Source organism: Rhamphochromis sp. 'chilingali' (assembly GCF_963969265.1).
Source record: "Rhamphochromis sp. 'chilingali' genome assembly, chromosome: 16".
Taxonomy (NCBI): domain Eukaryota; kingdom Metazoa; phylum Chordata; class Actinopteri; order Cichliformes; family Cichlidae; genus Rhamphochromis; species Rhamphochromis sp. 'chilingali'.
In genome coordinates, this window is record NC_137943.1 from 8,236,518 (window position 1) to 8,253,645 (window position 17,128).

The 17,128-nt window shown below is 40.8% G+C and overlaps 2 protein-coding genes across 3 annotated transcripts; both read right to left on the minus strand.

Moving 5' to 3' along the window:
• LOC308383734 (kelch-like protein 40a) lies at positions 1–5,102 on the minus strand. The gene is made up of 6 exons (XM_080861826.1): positions 3,856–5,102; positions 3,549–3,709; positions 3,148–3,255; positions 2,535–2,720; positions 2,129–2,278; positions 1–476 (listed from the first exon to the last, which is right to left on the minus strand). Exons 1-6 carry the CDS (start codon positions 4,975–4,977, stop codon positions 365–367), a joined length of 1,839 nt encoding a protein of 612 aa, XP_080717952.1. The 5' UTR covers positions 4,978–5,102; the 3' UTR covers positions 1–364.
• Positions 5,103–7,722: 2,620 nt separating this feature from the next.
• Positions 7,723–16,632, minus strand: hhatla (hedgehog acyltransferase like, a). 2 transcript variants are annotated; one of them, XM_080862051.1, is made up of 13 exons: positions 16,440–16,632; positions 15,326–15,453; positions 13,819–13,886; positions 13,607–13,720; positions 13,157–13,177; positions 12,724–12,918; positions 11,662–11,871; positions 11,161–11,332; positions 10,721–10,865; positions 10,576–10,611; positions 10,283–10,484; positions 9,270–9,411; positions 7,723–9,002 (listed from the first exon to the last, which is right to left on the minus strand). In XM_080862051.1, exons 2-13 carry the CDS (start codon positions 15,429–15,431, stop codon positions 8,860–8,862), a joined length of 1,554 nt encoding a protein of 517 aa, XP_080718177.1. In that variant the 5' UTR covers positions 15,432–15,453; positions 16,440–16,632; the 3' UTR covers positions 7,723–8,859. The 2 variants fall into 2 exon arrangements, with proteins under 2 accessions (XP_080718177.1, XP_080718178.1); XM_080862052.1 differs by lacking the exon at positions 13,157–13,177 and having other exon boundaries at positions 16,440–16,628.
• Positions 16,633–17,128: the final 496 nt, after the last annotated feature.

A 17,128-nucleotide genomic window follows, 5' to 3' on the forward strand; every position in this document is an offset into this window, starting at 1 on the left:
GTTCATGCACTGAAAGCAAGATAACAATCTGATATTTTATTACCATTAAAATGAAGCATTACAGATAATAAACATCAAGAAATGATATTACAAAAACATGTACAAAGGAACACTGTAGCATTTTAGAAAATACATTTTTGTGCGATGTTCTAACTCGTGTCCTGCTACAGCATGTATATGTCTCCCCTTACTGCAAAAGAGAGATAAAACTCTTTTGATGCTTATTTCATAACACTTTTCCATCCCCGCGCACCATGTTCACTCCTTACCCTGAAACATTCTCTGACCCTCAGCTAATCAGTGCATCCGTTTAACACAGCGCTAAAGTTACGATTCACCTCATGGCGCCAACAGTTTGGTACAGTTATAACTTGGTGAGTCGCAGAGTGTTGAGACGCACTGAAAGAATAGTAGATCCCTCCGCATAGCTTATCTCACGCAGTATCCCAGTCCAGCACTTGTCTGACTCATCATGTCTGTAGAGAAGATAAATAAGTCAGCTGAGTTCCCCTCATAGCATCTTAGGAAAGCATACAGTAATAACAATGCAATCTCAATATTTTTCATCTAGACAGAATGATTAGGCACAAAAGGAATTCCTGACAGCTGTGTATCAAATGAAGCTATTATTAACAGCACTGTAGACAGCAGCCATTATTATACCTCACAACAAATGTTTTGAAAAGATCCTAATCAATGCCTATGTACCATTAGCAAGTCCAAGTCCTCCAGCTTTAGATGCAAAACTTTAAAACATGTCAAAATTGTAGTTTAGGTCAAATGTTTTTATTTTTAACATAAATGAAGGGTACTAATTATTCAGTGATTTTCCTGCTATTCTGCTCTTATTTGATGTGCTCAGATTGTGCTTTGTTGCTGAAACCTTACCTCAAGAAATGTTTAAAAACATATAAAATGGTCCAAATATTGTAAAATTAATTTCTTTGCTATAATTTACCAAAATTCCCTGGAAAATAATCCATGAATATGGAGTGTGTTTAGATTTCTCCTACATCACTAAAATAATAATCTTCACTGTGAAGTGTTGGATGAAAATTGCTTTCAATTCAGTTTTGTTCATTTAGCACCAAATCAAAACAGTTACCTTAAGGTGCTTTATATTATAAAGACTCTATAATGATACAGAGAAAACCTCAACAATCAGTCGACCCCCTGTGAGCAAGCACTTGGCGACAAGTACCAGCAATTAAATGTCCTAGTAATAAGTACAGATTATAAACAAGATGAAGAATCTTTGAGCAAATACCAGATAAGCTGTAATTGCATAGACATGTATGCTTAAAGACATGCTTAAAGGTTAATTTAATGAGTTACAGCGAAAGGAAATGCCTGCTAATGGTAACATAAACTGAAATGTCCATTTTACTATTAACTGAAGTGTCTGTTAATGCTACTGAAAATACAGAAAAACAGGAGCACTGGGACCCTGTAACAGCAGCGGGCTTCTCAGACTACCATAAGAATTTAACGTAAATCTGTTGTGCTCATTTACAACTCCAGAATATTATTCTTGTATTTTAACTTTGCATTGTTCAGAATTGTTGTATTTGTATAGGTCTTATTTATCCCATAGTGAACCTTGGTGTCGTCTGTCAGTTCATCCACTATGTAAAACAAGCTCCTTTGGTGTCCTTTCCCCTGTCTCACATCAGCTGCCCCTCCTAAGCAGAGGTTTTGAACAGCAGGACAGTGGGGCCTCTGTGCTTACAACCAATCAGGTTGATTGAAACTGATCAGCCTGTGCGTCTCTCGTCATCGTGCAGAGTGAAAAGGAAAAAACAAAACACCAACAATTGGATTTGAGTGTTTAGAGCAGCCCGAATCCCTAGCTTTGGCTCATAAGGATTGTTTGTACATGACTTCATTATTTATACTTTGGACATGTTTAATATAAGCCTTTGTAACAGCAGACTTTATAAACTTTAAAGACAGTCTTTCACTCTGAAACTCTTACAAGGAGTCTGAATAAAACTTTACTGTTGGATAAAATTCGCTCACTAAAATCCCTTCATCACCTAAATGATCATTTGTGTGTATAAAGTGATTTTCCTCCTTTTTTGTTTTTCTGTGACCTTACATTCAGTTGTTATGTCTAGTAGGCTCTCACCTCCAAATGTCAGTCATCTCTGTTGGGACGGGCTCCTCACTGGTTTCACTGGGCATCATGGCAAAGCCCCCCACAGCGTACAGGAACCCCCCCATTGAGATCAGATTAAGGGAACTGCGCTCCTGAGGGAACTCTGTGAACTCAGACCACCTGGAATAACAGGACAATAAGGACACAAACACACACGGGGATGTGATGGTGTTAAACAAGCTTCAATAATACTGAATGACACCCGTACCAGTACCACGAGTGGCGTTTTATGATCTAATGATCTCTTGTTTGTGCTCAGTGAGTCATTTCACTAATGCGGACAGATGCTTCCCCTTGTTACGAGTAGATAAAGCGGGTTATATATATGTAATAAAGCGAGTCATATATATATATATATAATAAAACATTGTCTCACTTGTTGCTGGCAATGTCGTAGACCTCCACAGAGCTGGTGAGGCCTGAGTCTGTGACTCCTGTGACCACAAAGATCTGGTCGTTGTGGACGGCGATGCCAAACAGAGAGCGGGCTGTTTTCAGAGGGGCCAGGTCCTTCCATTCAAACTTAGAGGGATTGTAGACACACACTCTTCTCATGCACTTCCTACACACACACGTGCGCAAACACGCATGTGCAAACAAACAGACAAAATATGCTTTTTTAAACGGATTATTTGAGTTCATGCATGAGTTTCGTCATATATGTTCTAATCCTGTTCATTTCTGATGTTTTTGATTTTGCAGGAGCCAGGACTGTTTATTTATTTGTTTTTTAAGTTGGTTGGTTTTTGGTCTGATCCCCATTAAAATAACAAAATGAAACATTGTGCTCAGCCACCGCAGACTTTAAAAGTTCTGTTTAGCCAAAGTTATAAACTGAGTTATAAAATCCGCAGAACACAAAATAATTAAATAATAATAAAATAAAACTATGAGACTGATGATGAATGAGGTTTAATAATGATTTTTCTTTTTTTTCCTACCGACATTATCATAAAAATGTGGGCTTTTAAAGCCTGTAGTGCACTTACCTGCTTTCAGACTTTCCTCCAATGACGTAGACGAGCCCTTTGTGTGATACAGTTCCATGGCCATACACCTCATAAGGCAGGGGATCAGATTCTCCCCATTTGAAAGACCTGTGCAGATGTGCAAATGAAGAAGAACATGTACCATCATGAACAGACTCTGCAGATGATAAAGTGAGTGACTCATGCAAACTGTGATTCTAAGAAGAAACGAGGCTTGGGAGTTGCTGTTTTGTTCCTTTTATAAGGAAAACACACATTTCCGGACTTGATGATTTTGAATTTTAAGGTCAAAGTTTAAACAAATCGTATTTACTATCGTATGCAATTATATTTCCAAGAGAGATGGCCATAATTTAGATAAGATGTGCATTTTCCATTACACTAGAGCATATTAAACTTACTGTCTGTCATAGATCATGACTGAGCTCAGTGCGTGCTCGCCGTCCTTCAGTTCCTTTCCTCCAACAACAAAGATTGAGTTTTCAGCTTCAGTCAGGCCAAACAGACAGCGTGGGTTGGGTTGTGGAGGCATCCCTAACCAGTCTGAACTGACTGGGTCAAACTGGGGATAAATAAAAGTGATGTGAGAGGAATTAAATACAAAAGAATCCAGAAATATTTTTAAAATACCTTAAGATTTGAAAAGGAGCCATCGTCAGAGTTCAGGTTGTAAAGAGCTACAAATGGTTTTCATAGATTACACACTACCTGCAGGAAGTAGGAGCTGAATGGTTCATCTTTGTCCTCTTCGTTGTAGAGAAGTCCTCCCACAACAAACACTTGGTTCTCTCTTGTCACCAGGCTGCAGTGATTCTTGGGAATTTCAGTGGATTCTGACACAACAAAGCACTCGTTTCCTGCCGGGTCGTAGGCCACAGTCCCTGTGTCGCTGATCATAAGTATGAGGTCCATTTCAAACATCCCAAAACGAGGATTGTTGTTGAGTATGCCTGGCAGGTAACCGTCCTCATCATCTTCCTCATCCTCACTGCCTTCACCCCCCTTTGCCCCATCTGTTGCAGGCTTCTTCGGCTTAGGGAGCCGCCCTCTGTGAGCGTCCCTGACGAGATCCAGCTCCTTCTTGATGTCCTGGCTGAAGCAGATGTACTGGTGACGCTCCACTTTTTCTTTGAAGTAATCCAAAGGCATGAGTCTGAAGCGAACACAGTGCAACAGTTCGGGCAGATCTTTGACCCGATTGGTCTCGTCATGCTTGACCCAGTCCATCAGGGATTCAAACACCTGCTCCTCCCGCTCAACATTAAGGGCGTCTGAGGTGATGATGATGGCCACCTCGCTGGGAGCTAGCTGCAGAAAGTCTTGGTCCCTGACAACAACCTGATAGCGCTCGCAGATGAAGTCTCTCGCGGCAAGAGCAAGCTTGGGACTATCCAGAAGCAGCCCCAGTCTGAAGATAGCCAAGCAATTCCCGAGCACCAACTTTTCTTGGAGATAGGACACACACACAGAGAAGATGGAGGGGATCTGGTACATGTTGGCGACCATGAATATATCTTGAACATTCTGTTCTGTCAGATTAATGTCAGATGTATACAAGTACCGCAGGATCATCTCCATAACCCCAGGCTCCACATTCTTGAGGACAACCTCCTTCTTCTTGCTCTCCTCCAAGTCAGACAGGAACATAGCCTTGAAGAAGGGGCTGCTAGCTGCCAGAACCAAGCGGTGGCAGGGGAACTCCTTGTCCTGGATTTTGAGGACACAATCCACAAATCTGTCATTTTCTAAGAGGTCACACAGTCCATCCTGAAGCAAGGTCTGCTGGTACATCCGAGGTTGCGCCACTGGATCTATAGTCATGGCAGACATTTTGTTCTGTTGCCGTGTGCGGGTTGGGTTTCGTGGGCTCCCTACACTCTCCCCACAACAGAGCGGGACTTTCAGTGCACAGGGTGGCTCAGTTTGCCCTGAATAGTCTCGTGTAGTTGGATGGCTTGTGGCTGCAGCTGTCTGTGGCTGTCAGCCACTACGCAAGTCAGGGGTATTTATAGACAGGACCCTCACAAAGCTGAGGCATCCAACTTGGTGGACAGGGGGACCTATCCTCTGCTGTACCACACAGACCCCCACAAACAGCTGAATGACCGGGGCTGTTAAATCCAGAAGAACAACTCATCGAGCAGCTTCGCTGGGTCTGATCACAGCGACACTTTCACACACACGTAATCAAATATTGATTTAATTTGTGATCACACTGGCCTCACACAGAGTCAGTTTATCATATTGTAAGTATATTAATAGAGGTATAGGAGTATATGAGTAGTGCCGACTCATATCATAAAACAAATATATACAGAGGGAGGAAATATCCGAAGTTTTAATATTTGTTAGTTTAAAAAATTAATATGACTCGCCTGATGAGGCTTTGATGGACTGTGGGTCAACTGCTTTGTGTTCTCTTTTTTATCGTAATACCTGTACTGTGTTTTCCTAATTCTAGCTCTGACAGATCCCTTCCAGATCATCAGTCTGTAGTTGCTCCTTCAACTGAAATCTTCACAGTTGGTGTATAAAAACAGTGCCGGGGTTAGTTCCATTGTGATTAAAATATTTTTCAAACTGTTTCAGCCACAATTACAAAAAACAAGCAAAAGTTTTAATATTTTATACATCTGGTATAAATGAGGATTATTATTATTATGTGATATCCCACATTTTACTTATTCCATATGTATGTATGTATACATGTGCCAACATTAAGTGATTTGCAACAACAATGTATACTAAGTGACAAACAGTACTGGCATCTAGTGGTTGAAAGCGAGTCTGAAAAATGTGACCAGTGCATCACATATATGTAGAAGGTATAGAACAGGGGTGGGCAACTCCAGGCCTCGAATGTCGGTGTCCTGCGGGTTTTAGATGTGTCCTTGATCCAATACAGCTGATTCAAATGGCTAAATGACCTCCTCAACATCTCTTGAAGTTCTCCAGAGGCCTGATAATGAACTAATCATCTGATTCAGGTGTGTTTACCCATGGTGAGATTTCAAATCTGCAGGACACCGGGCCTCGAGGCCTGGAGTGGCCTAACCCTGGTATAGAATTAAAAGTCATGATCAGGGATGTCTAACAAAAGCCCCGGGTACCAGAATCAGCCCAGCAAAGACTACGGTCTGAAAGGCTTTGGAAAATGTGAAGGAGGATATAAAAGTTTTATCTATAATTTCACAGCTTTTACAGTTTTTCTTATTGTTAAAGACCTCCCACATGACAGCCCATACCATACAAAAACAAGATTCCTGTTTTTCACCACCTACCATACAGATATGCACTAAAACATTTGTCTAGGCAATGAAACCTAAACTTTTATGTAATATAATCCATTTATCATGTTGAAAAACTAGGAAATATTGTCGTAAATGCACCTTTTCCCCTCACATTAATCCTTCCCAGGGAATAAACGTGTAATTGAATGATAGAAAGGGGAGTTTCACTGGTCCAAGCTCAAAGTGCGCTCTCTGGGCCCACAAGATAAAAGAGGTTTGACATGCGCGGGCCATATAAAGGTTTACACCACTATAGCATCAGCGTCTGATTTATGAACCTCAAACTCAAAACAGTTCAAAGTTTAAAATCTCACATAGCCTTATTCTTTGCCAAGCTTCTTCTTTTTTTGTCACTATACAAATAAACTAAGACGACACATTGTAGCTGCATAAAGCTTCAGCATAGCGGACGTTTTGGGTTGCCAGCAGCTTTAAAAAAATAACAAAAGTTTAGGTAATCGTGTTAAATAATTCTCTGTGCTCTGTGCCAGTAAATCTCAACATGAAGCCAACAATGCTTTTTGGGTGTCACACTGTATTGGTTACTGACGTCACAAAACTCTAAAAGATTAGAAAAGATAACCCACCTCATAATACGGCCTGGCCAGACTGGTTTCATAAAAGGAACACTCATCAACAAATACAAGTGAATTACTTAATTTGGCCCGGGCTTTTCTAAAAGGGTATGTTTTAACCATCCTGACATGTAGTGTAGCCTGTTGGCAAAGAGGTGGTTTTGTCCCACTTCTGTTGTTGATGTGTTTTTTTTCTCTGTCCCTTTCTCTCCCTCTTTCTTTCTTCCCAACTTCTCTTTCTTTGTTTTCTTTTCTGTTCAGTCTTGTCCATTGTCATTATAATAACTCAAAATTAAAAATCCTGATAAAATTCTAATGAAATATAACTATCAAGTGGACCATTATAGCAAATACAGTAATGGTCCACGTGGGAAAGTAAATCTGTGTGGCATTTTTTGGCCTTCAGACAACAACTGCTACACTGTCGGACAGGCCAAAAGAAAAGTTTAGCAAACATTGGATGTTTTTAATCATCCATGCTGTAACCACAAAGGAAATAGCAGAAATTAACTTTGGACAAACTGGGCCATCTGGTGGTGATGAATGGCAGTGTCTCACAAATCAGCAGGAGAGCCTTTTTCGTCCATTCAAAGAGAATGAATTTGTTCAAATGTTTTAATGCAGACCGTCCTGAACAGCTCATAGGTGCATACATGTACACACAGCAATCTCACTGCAAATAGCAACCAAACAAACTCACAGCAGGAGTGTCCCTTCTGGACGAAACACCACTTTATTACAAGTCAAACATTTGAAATGAACACCTTTAATGAATACCCAAAAGTGGGAAAAAACATTGCATCGAGTTTTTCTCTCTCTCTGACTGCTGCACTGAAGACACACAGCAGGTTTTGTTGACAGGCAGCATAACACTGACCCATGTCCCCTGCTGGGCTTCTGGCCTTTCAAGTGGGGGTCTTTATTATGTGAGTGAGGGCCGAGGAGAGATGGACCAAAACGCCACACCCACAGTAATCTCCTGTGGACAGTAGTAGAGTAAGGCAGTCATTCTTTGAATGGTTTCCAGTGACTTAGCTACATTCAGTACTCAGAATCACAGGAGATCTGATACATAATCAAACTAAAATACCAGTGCTTTACCGTCATATATATTTTTCTTAGTAAGAGTAAAACAATTATACTGTACATTACAATCAGCTGCAAGCTATGTGGAGGACCTCCATAGCACCCTTTTTATTTTCTTTATTGCACTCCATTTATGACGCCCTGATTTCAAGTTTTCTTCAAGTTTTACCCTTTTAGCTTGATTACAGATCAATAAGATTGGATCTCAACCATCGCAATTAAATAAAAAACAAAGATGGTGATAAAAAAGGAAGAAGAAATAAAAGTGAAGGAGAACAGAACCACACAGGCCAAAAGTAATTCTTCCTTTACAATACTATATGTCCTTAAGTACTTTTAAACATATATATATATATATATATATATATATATATATATATATATATATATATATATATATATATATATATATATATATATATATAGATAGATAGATAGATAGATAGATAGATAGATAGATAGATAGATAGATATATTTGAAACAATCTTTAGTCCAGATCAATCCAAATACTAAATGCACTGTCGGTTGGTTTGTGCCAAAGTATGTGTTGATTATCAACAGCAAGTGCACTTGCGGATTTTTCACAGTTCGAATCATTGCCTCGCTTCCGACAAACAAAAGGAAAAACACCGGCTTGTGAACAATATAGGTGCTGAATGGCTGTTAACCAGCATGGTTCTGTTACAGCATGCAAGGCCGAGGATAGAACCACGTGAGCGCCCATTGACCATTAAGTCTGTGAAACTGTTTCTCTGCCAGGTTATTCTGCTTTTTCTTTGCCACCATCTACTGGCTTCACCGGCTCTGGATCTTCCAGCAAGGCTTGTTGTCTCTCTCGTTCCTTCACCAGCTGCACACCACAGTAGGTCACGAGTAACACAGAGAGGGTCGACAGAGGAAAACCTAACAATAGGACAAAGAAGAAGGAGGAAGGGGGGGTGAGAACATTAAAGCAGAACTTTAAAGGAAATACTGCAGATAATCCAGTGAACAAGCCCTGTCAGAGTTGTGTCACAGAATGTTTAATGCTATGAAGAAAACAGAAGCGATGCTAAAGTCAAATGATCTGTGGAGCATTAAGCCCCTCAAGTTTTTACTTTTCTTGTTTTCCTGTGCTTTTGGAACTGAGAAAAAACCCTGTTTTTTATTCATACTGATGTTGTTCCCCACCTTTAAAAATCAGTCTCCTTCCCACCATTTTGGCAAACTCCAAACTGTTCAGGGAGAGAACATTGTAGAGGACGATAGCCCAGAAGTTGGCCGCATTGAACAAACCGCGGATCCTGCGTGACATGGCTTCACCCATGGCACTCTAACAGAAGACACACAACAGAGCACAAAATTACAACTAACACAGAAAAAGAAAAAATGTAATTCTGCTGCCATCCTGCAGACCTGTGAAATGTTTGATAGATGCTTAGTCCATCTTTAAATTAGGATCTGTTTTGCTTTTCTCTTGTCTATTATATTCTTGGGGCAAATATAATAGATCCACTTCTTTTAATAATGGCTTTTTAAATGAATAAAAATAGTTCCACACCTCAAAATCGTGTCGCTCAGCTTACTTTTGATCCTGTTGCTCTCAGGTCAGTACTGTATTAAGGCCCATCAAACTAAGAAATGGATCTGTGAAGTTGATAACCACCAGTTTTATTTATTAACTGCCAGTTCACTCCCCTTTATAATGAAAGGTACAACATTAAAGAGAATTAGATAATAGCCCCTGAGGCTCACTTGGCAACAGTGAGAAGGAAGAACTTCCTTTAGACAGGAAGAGAACTCTGGTAGAGCCAGACAGAAATCTGCCGTGACCAGTTGGGGTGTTGGGGGAAAGAGGAGAGAAACAAGAAGGGCACGGGGAAACAGGAACCAAATACACACTATTCTGTCTCAGTCCATTACGCAGCTTCCACAAAGTGTGATAGAGTGACTTAAAATCAGTGCTCATTAAATACCAAGATCACTATCAGTGATGAAGAAGAGATTCTGTATCCAGTGACTAAATGTGATGACAAAATGTTGATAGATTCCTGTGTTTGTGTCAAGACTCTAAAGAATTTTTTTACCAAGTAATTTAATTTCTTCTTTAAATGTATCAGACACAAATTGTTATTCAAGGCAAGAATTTTCATCCATGCTCAAACATGCCTAGGGGCATTACTATTTGCCTTATCGTTTCTCACCTCTATGGTAGAAAGTGGTGGAAGGGAGAAGAACTTGGCCACCCACAGCTCAAAGTTGAGACCAAAGCAGTTGAAAAAGGACCAGATATAAACCAGTTCACATGGGCCCAGCCACAGGGTGGTGACGGCAAAAGTGCAGATGGTTGCAAGAAGTTCTTTGAAGATTTGATCGTGATTTCCACCAATGTAGTCGTAAACATACCTGCACGTGACACAACGATGAGTCAAAATCCTCTTGTCTATACCGCGTTCGGTTCTTTATGCCCATGAATTTAAATCATCCATGCACTCACTTGCACAGCCAGTCATTGATGCCTCTGTCAAAGTGCCTACAAAAGACACAAAGTTTCATGAATACTTTCACACATTTTACGGTTTTGCAGAGCGAACCAAGAAACTACACTGTGGTTTCACACTGCTGATGCAAGTCGCACGTACGTCTCAGCGAAGACGTAAAGCATGGTGATACACTTGGGAGGCTGAGGAGGGTCCAGGTGATCCAGCATTGCCACGGTGTTGATGACGCCGAACATTACAGCCGCTTTCACCCAGTCATACACCAAGTTGGAATAAGCCAGTCCAGCTGTGAATCACATAAAAACAAATCTGAATCTTTCCTAATTAGAATATATCCCACAGTCTTTTCAGGCATTTATTTAAAGTCCTGCCTCTGAGAAAACCTCCAGTAGCAGATTAACTTGAAATGATGTCTCATTAGAATTTTAGATTATTCATTTTTTCACTTATTTTCCTTGGAAATAATATGATTTTAGGGAATAACAATGTTATTTCAAACCACAAGAAATCAAATGACTGAAGCAAGAAAACTTCAGTGCAAGTGCGAAAGAAAGGAAAAAGCTTTGGATTTAATTACTCACCCAGAGACCAGTCAGAAAGCTTAGCGACCAGCTTCATGTCACTGGGTATCGTCAGAATGTAAAGGTAGTGGAAGAAGACATCCACCACGAGAATACCTCCCAGGTGCAACAAGGCCTTGGTGGTGATGTTCCACATCTCCCTCTCTTTACGGATCAGCTGAGTGTTATTTGCCTGCAGAACAAAAGCTTCCACTAAACTAGGGACAGTACCTTGCTCAGGTAGCCATTCAGGGGATTTGAACCCATGATCATGGGGCGACCACTCTACCTACTGAGCTATCCCTGCCATATTCCATAGAAACTTGAATATTTGACGATTACTCCATTCAGAATAGCAGAGTTACAGATTTGTAACTATTTTTGGACCAATTAATTATTCACATTAATAAAATAGTTAATTAAAGAATAGATGTACCTACTGTTGATTAAAAGAAATATTAGGGTTTCTTTTTTAAAAAAACACCAGTTTATCTTTATATTCCGTTTGATTTCAATCCTCACCTGGGCATGAAACCGGTCGAATGTCATTATCGGTCCAAAGAAGAAGAATGGGAGGTAGAAGTTGTATTTCACCAGGTCTGAGAACGTGTAGTTGCCTTCCTTCTTCTCGCAGTTCTCTAAAGCAAAACTCATACAGCGCATGATGCTGAAGCCACAACCGCCATAGAACAGGATATCTTGGAGGTTGAAGGAACCAGTTACCAAGGCTTCCTGTTGTGGGGCAGTGGGGGGATAAAAGTTATTCTGAGCCTCAAACAGCAGTCTGCATAAGGACGACAATAACAATCTGGCAGAAGCTGTATGCTGTCAGTACTGTAATCATGTGTCCATACATTACATATTAGACCAAATACTATAATTTGAAATGTTATCTATAGTGTTTCGGGATCGTTCTCCGGTTTGGTAACGCTTCTAAGATCACCTACAGCTGAAACCTTTCACAGTGGTGTGGATAAAGGGGGGCCAACAACAACTGTGTGTAGCAATGTGAAAACTATGATGCTACAGGGCATTCACGTTTTCTAGTGCATGTTTAGGGAGGCTGGAGGTCTGTCTGCATTTAAATTCAACCAATTTTCAAATGGTTTTATTGGTTGTTTCTTTCTAATAAACCTCACTTATTTCCAGTGGGCTTCAATAACTGCTTCTGAGTCTGAATCACCACATTTTGGAAAATCCTGGAAACACCCCTACAAACTCAGCTAAACTCCAGAAAAGTTGCAGTTCAGTTTTATTTATATAGCACCAAATCACAAATGAAGTTGTCTTAAGGTGTTTTATATTGTAAGGTAAAGACCCTACAATAATACAGAGACAACCCAAACAATCAAATGACCCCTTATGAGCAAGCACTGAGAGAAAGTGGGAAGGAAAAACTCCCTTTTAACAGGAAGCAACCTCCAGCAGAACCAGGCTCAGGGACGGGCAGAAAGAACTTCCATTAGGATCATTAGGAAGAAATGTGGTGGTCGAGCACAAATGTTGTAGTATTTATTACATGCGTCGCTGGACTTTGGAAGTAGGTGAAGTTGTTAAACTTCTACTTTGCTACCATTCCCTCACCTGCCAGGAGTTAAAGGGCTCCAGCTTGATGGAGGCCAGCGTACACAAGCCTGCAGCGAAGCACATCCATTTACTTTTGAATATAGCCACGCTGTATAGTATGATGCAATGAGAAAGAACCAGAGCCAAGAAAGTCCAGCCCATCGTTACCAGGACTGCCAAACCTCCATACACCCCAAAGACCAAGGATCTGTGCTGTGGATAAGAAGGAGCCAGAATTAGTCAAGATATCAGGATATAGTTCAGAATTCAGGAACACACATGAAGAGTGGTGTTAGTATAATAACACTCATGACACTGCAAAAAATTAAAATACCTAAGGATGGGAAGATTAAATTACAGGGCAATGAAAACAAATCTACAGTCCACATATGCACAATTTAAATGAAATGCATGGCAAATGTTGTGAAATTCTAAGATCTTTTAATGTTACCTTACATCCATTTATACCAATCTTCATTGTAAACATGAAACAAGACAGAAAACATGTTTAAAACATGATGAACTGTTTTAAATATGTCCAGATATTCACAGCAGAGACGCAACAGATGGGAACTTGGTATCAAAGAAAGCAGCTCATGCTGTGTTGAGTCACTCTGTCAGGCCTTGAGGTTCAAATAAAAGCCACGAGAAACATTTTTGTTCTGGAACAGAAAAACATCTCATTGAATAAAAATGGAATAAAACTACATTTAATTAATCACTTCAAGGCCTTCTGTTCACATCAGCAGAATGCAGCTTTGCATTTACTGTAATATCTTTCTTCACACTTGAGCACATGCAAATATGTGTGAAATACATATTTACAGAGAAAACACCATGAGCCCGCACGTGTATTTATTCAAAACCCAGGAGTATCTCGTGAGCATTCACACCCGCGCACCTTTGGAGCCACCAGGGAAAATATCTTGGCAAAGATCACATGACCAACGAGAGCAAAAAGGATATGATTGCGGAATGTCGTGAACCACATCACCCATTCGAAGTCCGCAGCATCCTACAGCAAGGAAAAATGCATTAGGATCAAATAACAACCGCTCGCTTAACATGGCGCTGTGCAGCTGTATAGAGAATACATGAAGAAGAGGGACTTACCATTTTCCTGCCAAAATAATGCCATCCTGGTTTGACGCTTTCCTTGAAGGTCTTTCTGTTTGCATTTTCTGAAAAAACGAACAAACAAAAAAACGATAATCTCCATTTGTGCATGCTGAGGTGTTTTATTAATAATGCAAAACAGCTTTAAGTAATGGCAGGACACTGTAAAGCCTCTGTGTTAGGGAATCCAGGCTTTGAGCAGCTTTGTTTTGGGCATTTTTATATGAGCTGGTTATTCCTCTGTAAGAAAACAGTCGTGCAGGTAGTCACAGCTTGAAGAGCTTTGGTGTGTTCATTGGATTATTGCAAATTTAAGGGCCTGAGAGCACTTCTGGTCTATTTTATAACACCAAATATTACATAATACACTCACTGCAGAGCTTTCTATTCTGAGGCTGACATCTAGTCTCATGTAGACATAATCTTGTTGCAGGAGAGTAGTTTTCTATATAACCTGAACAAAGCGCTAACACATAAATGACAAACACAACACCAAAAACAATCGCAGTGGTGACCAAAGTTGAAGCAATCAGTGTAGCAACAAATGTGATCAACCTACACCACCACCACCACCACCACAGTGGGGAGTAGGTTTTTCCAGCCAAAGCTGGAGAAGCCTCAAAATGTAAGGGTCATTCGGGGAAAGCCTCTTACTTCTGGGAACACAGCCAAACTACTATTGCCAGTATACAGTGCTACTGTAGCATGCAGACCTGAGTATTACAAATGACCATTTTAAGAGACAGAGACTGAAGGAGAAAAAATATCTGGACTAAAATGATGATTGACATCTAGACTGTATGACAGCACAGACGGTGACAGACAGCACCAGTCACCCGATTGCACTCAGTCCACTCAGATCAGTTTGTGAAGAGGCTGGTCGAAGCATGTCATAGTCTGAATGCATGCAAACATTTGGTGTTATTTCAGGATGAAGGGTTTGGAGTTAGTTGGCTCAGTGTAACTTAGTCAGAAATATCTCCATCTGGGAAATAATTAGAGAGTAAGTGGACCATTTTTTCAAATTGTCTTCACATAATAAGAACACGCAGGGGGGAAGCAGTCTCTTTTCATCTACTAAATGAACTTTGTTCTGCCCTGTTTTAGGTTAAATAGAGCACTGTTGTAGGATGTAGGACGGTGCTTTTTGAGGCAGTTTTTAAATTGCATTGGAATTGAATTGCATTGTCACTTGGCTTTCAGTGACATTTATCAGATCATGAGTGAAAATTGTGCTCCTAAAGCTGATAGTAGGTGCATAAAAGTGTCCATTCTCTCCAACTTTAGGGAATATCAGTGGATTTCAATTAACCTCTATAAATGTTAAAGCACTGTGATATTGATTTTTTTTCCGGACTTTCTCAGTTACACCGACAGCCTGTGTGTGTGTGTGTGTGTGTGTGTGTGTGTGTGTGTGTGTGTGTGTGTGTGTGTGTGTGTGTGTGTGTGTGTGTGCGCGCGCATGCATGCACTCCGGACATCTCTTGACACGTTGTGCACTCACCACTTGAAGCTTCAAATATCCAACTGCCTGCCCATATCAAGGCCACAGCAAGTACAGCTGTGTAGAGATACAGCTCATATCTAGGGAGGGCAGTCTTGATCCCCATGGTGAATCTGCACACTTGAAGCCTAATGGGTTGAAAAGCAATCAGCCACATAATGTTAGACCTAAGTGAAGGGAACCAGTATAAATGAACAGAAAACAAAACAAAAAAAGGAAAACTCTGAGAGAAATGCAGGGTTAAAAGGTTTATTTTACTGAACCAGGTTATTCTTTGGAAATTGTTACATTGTAGTTTGCTGTGACATGTCAGTATGAAAGCATGCACGTTGACAGGTTCCTCGATAAATAAAATGCTCCGCAGGATTAACCGGACAAAACATGAGGAGAAACCCAGTACAGTTAATTTTTATGGTAGATGTCCTTGGCAGTGTTACCCAGTGGAAATCAGCCTGTGCCTATAGAAACTATACACCCACAAAAACGGGTCAGCGCAGTAATAACACAAGTTCCTGACTGGTCTGAGACAGACCGGGGTGTTTCACCGAGGTGGTATTTTACTAATAAGCTTCCCGGATCGACAGCCCAGTGACTTAAATAGGACTTCAGAGCTCTGGCTCCTCGGAATCAGCACCGTCAGCTGCGCAACCCTACCTCTCCTTCCTATTATAGTACTGTCTTGCAGTTGGTTTGCTGTACAGCAGGGCAGCTGCAGTGCTATGTGATCTGGGAGGCGCTGGGGACTCACTTCACAGAATAATTAGCCCTAACTGGAATGGCCAAGAATGGCGCACTGGAGTGGGAAAACCGTTAGTTTTCAGGTGGACAGCCCGGGTTCCTGGCTGTGTTAGGGCGTGTGCTTCATGCTCATGTAGCGCACTTTGAGTTGAACTTAAAGGAGTTGGACGAACAAGTGTGGCATGCCAGTGCCAAGATGTAACCATGGCTATGCAGATCCCCCGCAAAGCGGCATGCATACAAATTGAGGCTTACTTTTTCAATGCTCTGTGCGCACAGAGTCGATAACACACCGGCTGTTTGTTCTGATTGTTCCCCCCTGGTGGTTTCCGTCATATTTATCACTTTGCATTAATACAAGACTTGTTTTACTAACCTTATATCCGCTTTACACTGTCAGGATGAGGGCAGCACTACAGCCAGTTCTTCAGTAGACCAAAGAAATTGGGGGAAAGCAGGTGGCGGCAAAAGCAGATTTCATTTCATTCGTCTTGCGGGGGCTTTGCCGCTGCCTCTGATCACCAGCCTCTGGCAGTCAGGATGTTGCGGACCCAACGAAAGGAGGAGGAGGAGGAGGAGGAGGAGGGGGGATATATTTATCCACCACTACTGCACCGCAATGAGGGGTGGTCCACACCGTGTCCATCGGATCTTACTCACAAACATGGTTTATAACGTCGAAAAAAGAAAGTCAATCAGTAGCAATTAGCCTAATTGAGAGCCAATCAAAGATAGAATGAATCTGACTTGATAAATTATATGCGGATGTTAAAAGTGCAATGAAATATGATTGCACTTACTGTTACAGACCCAAGTCTTTCACGTTTTCCGGTTAGATGCAACAAAGGCAATGTTTCTACAATTTGAAAGAAATTGGGTTTTTTCTGTTTTTAAAAATAATTTTCTGTACTCTGTGATATCGTCGAAGACCGCCATATTATAAAACGCATTAAATGCCTAAGGAATTTGGGGAATTTTCATATATTAGTCAGTGCTTTCCCATTTCAGCACACACACATCACATCTGAGTCTTTCTATTTTTAATCACTCACAACATAAAATGTC

Excerpts from the sequence above, each read along its gene's own strand:
- LOC308383734 (XM_080861826.1), bottom strand. The coding sequence starts at position 4,977 with ATGTCTGCCATGACTATAGATCCAGTGGCGCAACCTCGGATGTACCAG. Across the intron at positions 3,256-3,548 it reads GTCATGATCTATGACAGACA|GTCTTTCAAATGGGGAGAAT; the intron begins GTAAGTTTAATA and ends ACATCTGCACAG. Across the intron at positions 2,279-2,534 it reads TACGACATTGCCAGCAACAA|GTGGTCTGAGTTCACAGAGT; the intron begins GTGAGACAATGT and ends CTGTTATTCCAG.
- hhatla (XM_080862051.1), bottom strand. The coding sequence starts at position 15,431 with ATGGGGATCAAGACTGCCCTCCCTAGATATGAGCTGTATCTCTACACA. Across the intron at positions 13,887-15,325 it reads GATATTTGAAGCTTCAAGTG|AAAATGCAAACAGAAAGACC; the intron begins GTGAGTGCACAA and ends TCGTTTTTTCAG. Across the intron at positions 10,485-10,575 it reads ATCAATGACTGGCTGTGCAA|GTATGTTTACGACTACATTG; the intron begins GTGAGTGCATGG and ends TGTCACGTGCAG.